Source organism: Myotis davidii, unplaced genomic scaffold, assembly GCF_000327345.1.
Source record: "Myotis davidii unplaced genomic scaffold, ASM32734v1 scaffold246, whole genome shotgun sequence".
Classification (NCBI taxonomy): Eukaryota; Metazoa; Chordata; class Mammalia; order Chiroptera; family Vespertilionidae; genus Myotis; species Myotis davidii.
In genome coordinates this window covers 426,124-433,259 of record NW_006296542.1, presented here as the reverse complement: position 1 = coordinate 433,259, position 7,136 = coordinate 426,124, and the positions used below count along the sequence as shown (strand labels likewise).

At 59.3% G+C, this 7,136-nt stretch overlaps 1 protein-coding gene across 1 annotated transcript in view; it reads right to left on the bottom strand.

The window, feature by feature from the left end:
• Positions 1-2,132: 2,132 nt before the first annotated feature.
• The window catches only part of GOLT1A (golgi transport 1A), a 42,232-nt gene continuing 37,228 nt past the window's right edge, over positions 2,133-7,136 (bottom strand). Inside the window, exons 3-5 of the mRNA XM_006771986.2 lie at positions 6,058-6,236; positions 3,372-3,435; positions 2,133-2,475 (exon numbers count right to left, since the gene is read on the bottom strand). Coding sequence (XP_006772049.1) covers positions 2,437-2,475; positions 3,372-3,435; positions 6,058-6,236 — 282 coding nt within the window. The 3' untranslated portion in view covers positions 2,133-2,436. The remainder of the gene's footprint in view (positions 2,476-3,371; positions 3,436-6,057; positions 6,237-7,136) is intronic.

Genomic DNA, 7,136 nt, shown 5'->3' with positions numbered 1-7,136 from the left:
ACACACACACACACACACACACACACACTTTCGCCCAACTCTTCACACACGTGAAATGAATTGCTTGGAAAAAAAACGTCAGCTTCCAAGGTCCCACGGCGGTTGGCCCCTGGGGGTACGTTTTGTGGCTTCCCCACCCGCTTTTGAGCCTAGCGAGTAGCAGAAATCCCAGGCCTGGCTGGGAGGCTTCTGAAGTGGGGGGGCTCCCTTCCTGGGGGGACCATCCTAGCAGTGCGAGGGGCTCTTTGGCTGGGTTTGTATTTGCCATCCATAAGTTGGAGAAGGAGCTCAGAGGAGTCCTGTTGAGCCCATGCACCCTGAGGGGCTCCCCAGCTTCCCCCTAAATGCTCTGTGGCCCCCAATCCCAGCCACATAGTTCACGCGGTAATTACAACAAATTGCGACTATTCCTGCCCAAAGAGGAGTCCTTGAGAGGGTCCGGGCCTCACAAATAAAGTGCCAATTAAGGCATCCACCCATAATCTGGCCCCTCAGCCCCACGTCTGCTGACCAGGACACATCAGTCAGTCAGTCTTGGAACTGAGTTCCTGCTCCCGTCTGGGGAGCCTCCCTGAGCCCGGGCAGACCCCTCCCCCAGCGTGGATGCCCAGCGCACCTACCTGGCTCCGTGTCCTGGGTCCGGGTGGGTGGGAGCTCCGCAGGGTGTCTGGTGGGTGAACACCAGCGGGGTGGGGAGCTGGGCTCGCTCTTGCCGGCGCCCTGACCACATCCCCACCCCTTTTATCAAGCCCAGATGACGTCTTCCAGGCACTGGCCCCTTGGCCTCCCTCTCCCTCCTCCGCAGACCCGCCTAGAGATCAGACTGCTGCCTCCCGCCCCCTGGCAGTCACGACCAGAATCAGCCTCCCCCGCCCCCTCCAGAGCCTCCAAGGCCGGCCTTCCATCCCTCTCCCATCCTCCTCCTGCTCCTCCCAGTCCCGCTCACCAGGAGACCCTGTGCGCTGATCACGGTGGAAGTGGCCTGTGTGAGGAGGCGTGTGGTGAGGGGCCAGCATGAAGAGTTCCCCCTCCAGACAAGAGCCATGCGCACGCCCAGGGTGGCACGCCCAGCGTGGAGTGGGCAGCATGGAAGGCAGGAGGGCGGGAGACAGGCACAGTGGCACCAGGGGTTCCAGTTCCCCGAATGCTCCCAGATCTGCCAGCTGGCCTTGGGGTTCCCTCCTGGGCTGTAATCTGCAACGGGGCACAGGGGGGTCCTTCATTTCCCCCTCCCTCCTTTCCTTCTTTCCCCAAACAGTGACTGAGCACTCGCTCAGTTCAGGGTTCTGGGATGGATTTAACTCTGTCAGATGGGTAACACCTGTAGGCAGCTAAGGGTGCAGAACACATGGTCGCCCTAAGATGGCCGGGCCTGGGAAGTGCTATGGGAAGGTGAGAAGTGACTATCAGGAAACAGCGAATCAGAAGGCGCTGCTCTCAGGACCCGCCTTCGGGGGCTTGGCACCCATGATGGTGGCATTTGTAACTGCTGTGCTCCCCCCGTGGAAGCAGGGACAGACCCCCCTCCCTTGGCCCCCTCAGCACCCACTTTAATGCTCAGTACAGACACAGAGGGCCCTCAGAGACATTTAGCAAGTGCAGGTGTCCCCACAAATGGGTACACACACTGTGAGTAACCACGAAGGCAGTGTTTGTGAAAATACAGTTCATTTGCATTGACGGCTACCAGCTGCTCAAGTGTGTACACATTGTGGGGGACACCCTATATGTACATTGCAGGGAACTCTGGTCTCGTCCTTGGGCCTGCAGTCATGGTCTTTACCCTTGGACCGGGGGCTCCTGGGACAGAGCCTCTTCCTTCTGTCAGACTAGGGCTGTCTGAAGGCGGAGGCTATCTCTACCCGCAGACAGGAAGCTCTCCCGGCACAGGCTCCGCCCGGGGGGTGTCCCGAGCAGACATCCACCTACGGCCGGCCGAGAAGCACTTCCTGCCAGGCCAGGATGTCTACCCGTCACTTGTCTAATGCCTTCTGCGAAAGGGGCTTGTACATACATCGTCCCTCCTCAGGATGCAAATGAGCCGCTGAGAGCAGGCCTGCCCTTTGCTGTGTAGATTGAGATGCCCCGAGTCAGGAGATGACTTCACAGGCCCGAGACACTGACGTCGAGTGTCAGACACACACAGCGTGGGATTTAATCTTTGCTTTTTCTCCCCTACAGAGCGGGGTGTGGTCCCAGCCCCAGCCCAACTCTGTGGGGCCCCAGAGCTCTGCTCCCAACAATGCCCACGGCCTCTGGCGTTGGCTTGGGAATCCGAGGTCAGTCACATGGGGCCATCCTTCCTTCTGGACTTGGAGAGGCCCGGGTGTGCGGGGTAGGTGAGTCAGTGCAGGAGGGAGGCCTGAGAGGGTGGCCCCATTTCCTTTCCAGCCCCCTCAACCAACGATCCAAGTTCAAGGAGCTCATCTCTGCTGCTCAGACCATTGAGCTGGTGCCTTGAAACCTCCGGTACAGCTGTGGGAACCGAGAATCATTACTCCAGACAAAGGGTGGAGAGCAGACTCAATATCAGGGTTATTAGGGAGCTGGCCTTGAGGTGGGAGCCGTGCCAAGCGCAGACAGGGAGAGGGGGGTGCAGGGATGTGCCCAGCTGGCGGGCGTGCTGGGAGCTGGCTGAAGGGCCTCGCTGGGCTTCTCAGAGAGCCCATATTCTGTCAGATGCTTCCGAGAAAGAGCGGGGGTGCGGGGGGTGCACTGGGGACCACTGCCCACGCCTGCCCAAGGAGAGGACAGAATCTGCCACAGCTTTCTCTGCTGTCGTTAGCTGTCACACATCCTTTCCAAGTCCAGGGCCCAGACTCAGCCAGCTCCCCAGAAAGCTCTGGCACTTTGTGGCTGGGTCCCCTAGACTCTCTCAGTGTCTGTTTCTTTGGCTATAATCAAGAGCTATTGACAGCCACCATCCTCCATCCCCATCCCCATCCTCATCCCCATCCCTCCTCCATCCCCATCCCTCCTCTATCCCCATTCCTTCCTCTATCCCTATTCCTTAGGCCAGTGGTCGGCAAACTGCGGCCCCTTGAGTGTGGCTCTTCCACAAAATACTACGTGCGGGCGTGCACGTACAGTGCGATTGAAACTTCGTGGTCACACTCAAGGGGCCAAAGAGCCGCATGTGGCTCAAGAGCCACAGTTTGCCGACCACTGCTTTAGGCACAGCTGCTCAAGGGCCTTTGTCAAATGGAGAAGGAGCAGGGCGGGGAAGAGGAGCAGAGGCAGGCCAGCCTGGGGAAGGGAGTGCAGGGGGAGATGGGGCGGGTCCGCTGTACCTGGGGCAGCAGTTTTCCCCACTGTGTGTGCTCCTGCCACCCCCGGGCCCCACCACTAAGCCACATGCACAAGGCACTTACCTCACTCAGGAAGGGGATGTTAAAGGCATTGCCCAGGAAGCCAAAGGCCACAGGGAAAAAGCCCCTAGGAACAGAGGGGGGAGGGAGGGGTCAGCGATGGCCTGGGGAGGGGGAGGTGGTAGAGGGTAGCAAGACTGAGGTCCACAGACAGGCTCCAACTTTGGCTCCCAAGAGGGTGGGCCCCAAGCACTGGGGGCAGGCTTGGTCCCTGCCTCCAGCCCCCCAGTGTTTCAGAGGCAGCCAAGTGGAATAGTTAAGAATGAAGTCCCAGCACAGCCGGTGTGGCTCAGTGGTTGCATGCTGACCTATGAACCAGGAGGTCATGGTTCGATTCCCTGTCAGGGCACATGCCTGGGTTGGGGGCTTAATCCCAGTGTGGGATATGCAAGAGGCAGTCATTCAATGGTTCTGTCTCATTGTGGATGTTTCTATCTCTCTCTCCTTCTCCCTTCCTCTCTGAAATCAATAAAAATATATTAAAAATAAAAAAATGAATGAAGTCCCTGGGGTCAGATTCCTTGGGAGCCAATCTTGGCTCTGCCACTCGCTAGCACTGTGCGAGCTCAGGGCAGATTCCTCACTTTCTCTGGGTCTGTTTCCAGCTGTAAAACGGGGTTGATAATAGTACCTATGTCCGAGGGCCTTACATGAAGAAATGCTTGTTTGTATTATTGTCGCTGTCCTCTCCCCAGACTGGGTGTCACCACCTGCTGCAGGTCCCCTGGGCTCCAGGCAGGACCGGTGGTGGGGGCTGTGCCCGTGTCTGCTCTCCCTCCCGCCTCAGCCTCCTCCCACTCTCACCCTACGGGGCCTGGCTGGGGACACAGGGGGCTTGGAGGCACCGAGGCTGACCTGGGAAGGGAGCCCTGAGTGGAGCGGAGAGGGCACACGATCACACATTTGAATTCTGCCCGAATTTGTCCTTTGCTTGGGCAGAAATTCCTGCGGTCCCCCGGCCCCCGAGGTCTCTCACCGCTCCAAGTCCCCGCAATGCTGCTGGGAGGTGTGTTTGTCCAGGTGACTTTGGGTTTGAACGACTGAGTCTGCAGTGGCCCTGCTCACAGTCCCCAGCTCTCGGTAAGCGGGCTGAGTGCCGGTTGTCAGGATGCATTTGTCTCCCCTACGCCCAGCGAGTCCTCAGGAGGCGCCTCCCTGTCTAACGCGTGTCCCCAGACCCGGCCACTCACTGGGCACAGAGCAGGTGCCTCTTCTATATTTGACTCTGAGCAAATGACTGAATATCAGCTACATGGACAGCAGAACATGTGGGAGGAAATTTATTTCTCGAGGCCACGCTACATGACCTTTGTGAGGTCAGGGCATCCAGGCTGATCAGGGTGCTTTCAAGGCCCCTGAGCAAATGAAGGTTCCTGTGGGAATGCTGGGGCTCCTGACCCCGCCCCTTCCCATGATTCCATGGACCATGATTCTTCCAGCCCCCGTCACCCCATCCCACCCCTGCTCTCTCCACAGCGTCACAGGGACACGGGGTGTCTGTCCTGCCAGCCCACCTTCCCCAGGATCCTTTCCTCCCCGGGTGCCCTCCAGTCTTTATTTTTATTTTATTGAGTTTTTACAGAGAGGAAAGGAGAGAGAGATAGAGAGTCAGAAACATCGATGAGAGAGAAACATCAATCAGCTGCCTCCTGCACACTCCCCACTGGGGATGTGCCCGCAACCGAGGTACATGCCCTTGACCGGAATCGAACCTGGGACCTTTCAGTCCGCAGGCCGACGCTCTATCCACTGAGCCAAACCGGTTTCGGCCCTCCAGTCTTCTCTCAGCCCCTGCCCGTACCTCAAGGCCCATCCCAGGTCCTGCTTCCGGTGGGACACACTCTGGCCCTGACAGTGGCTCCACATCTCCACCAAGTCCTGCTCAGCCTTTCACCAGGCCCAGCCGGCACCGACAGGCCGAGGGGTGTGGAGCCAGGGGTCAGGGGCAGGGTGGGATGGGGTTGCGGGGATCAAGGTCAGATCCTCGGCACACTGCCTGTGCGGCCGGGCAGGGGCAGCCTCTCTGAGTGCTGGCTCCCTCATCTGCAGGGAACAGCCCAGGACGGGCAGTGGAGGTGACAAAGTGAGGTTATGATGGCGCATGTCTGGGGCCTAGCAAACGTCAGCTCACTGCTCTTCCTCTCCCCGCAGTCATTCAACTCAAGAGTGAGCCCCGCGGGTCCTCCCTGGTGACAGGCACAGTGCTGGGCCCACAGCGGGTGCTCAGTGTGTGCCGGTCACGTCAATGTATCCTTCAACCTACTGTTGGAGGGGCCTTTCCAAGTGTCTGTCCCATGCCCCTCCCATTTTTATTTTATTTTAATTTTTTAAAATATATTTTTATTGATTTCAGAGGGGAAGGGAGAGAGAGATGGAAACATCAATGATGAGAGAGAATCATTGATTGGCTGCCTCCTGCACACCCGCTCCTGGGGATCAAGCCTGCAGCCCCAGCATGTGCCCTTGACCGGAATCGGCCCTGGGACCCTTCAGTCCGCAGGCTGACGCTCTATCCACTGAGCCAAACTGGCCCGGGCCTCCTCCCCGTTTCCAGTCCTTCCATGGCTCCCATCTCTTGCAGGGCAGGCCCAGCTTCTGCACACCCCTGGCTGCACCACCCGCACCTGGTGGGCTGCTCTCAGCCACTCAGAGGCTGGGGGCCCATGGGGGGGAACGGGTCTGCACTCACCGGAAGAGGCTAAAGAATCCGTATGTTTCTAGAAACATGCCCAGGAGGGGCCAGCGCAGGAGCACAACGGCCACACCCCCCAGGAAGAAGCTGGTCCCCTTGAGCTTGTGCCTCTGGAAGAAGAAGGCGAACGTCTTCCACAGGCCGATGATGAGGGTCAGGCCGGTCAGGAACAGCAGCTGGCGGGGGAGGAAGAGGAGCGTGAGTTCAGGCAGCCCCGCCCCTTGGAACTAAGGGCCAGCCTCCCCTCCCCCCTCGGAGCCAGGCCAGCCTCCGGAAGAGGAGCGTGAGTTCAGGCAGCCCCGCCCCTTGGAACTAAGGGCCAGCCTCCCCTCCCCCCTCGGAGCCAGGGGCCAGCCTCCCCCACTCCCGGGGGCCAGCGGTCAGGCCTGGAGCCGCATCACGCATGGGGCAGGACTTGCTAACTCTACAAGGAGGGTCGGTTTCAGAGAGGGTGACCCAGCCTTGTAGCAAAAGTACGGAGCCTTGAGGAATCTGAGCCGTTTGGAAACCAAACTGCCCCGAGGCAAGGGCTGCACAAGGAGAAGTTGGGCTGTTCTCTAATTTCTCACCCAATTCAACCACTTTCTTGGGTCCCAACCAGTGCTTCCTATCGGCCGCATTTCTCATCACTCCTCCCAGGGAAGGTGGGACAGACAGTGAGGTTCTCTCCGCGGTCGGAAGGGGAACACCGGGCCCGCATAGGCGGCCGTACCCAAAGCCGCGAGGGACTGGCAGGGCTCCGCTGCCTGTGGGATGGCACTCCGGTCCCTCCGGCATCTGGCCCTGCCACCGCCTTCAGTGTGGCTCCTAATGATCCCCGAAGAGTGCCCCGGCTCCTGTCCAATTCCTTCTAGCATGTTCCGTCCACCTGAAAGCGCTTTCTCCAACCCCACACACTTTCCTTCCCAAACCCCTTCTCATCCTCCCCAGCTGGGCACGCTCCCCCCCCTTCCCTCCCCCCCAACACCCGTTCAGATGGAATGTGTTTGTCTCATGGTGACTTTGCCGCACCTCTGCCTCTGTCCCCAGGCGTGTGTGTTCGTGGGACACCCCCGCCCCTCGCTGGTGGGAGTCCA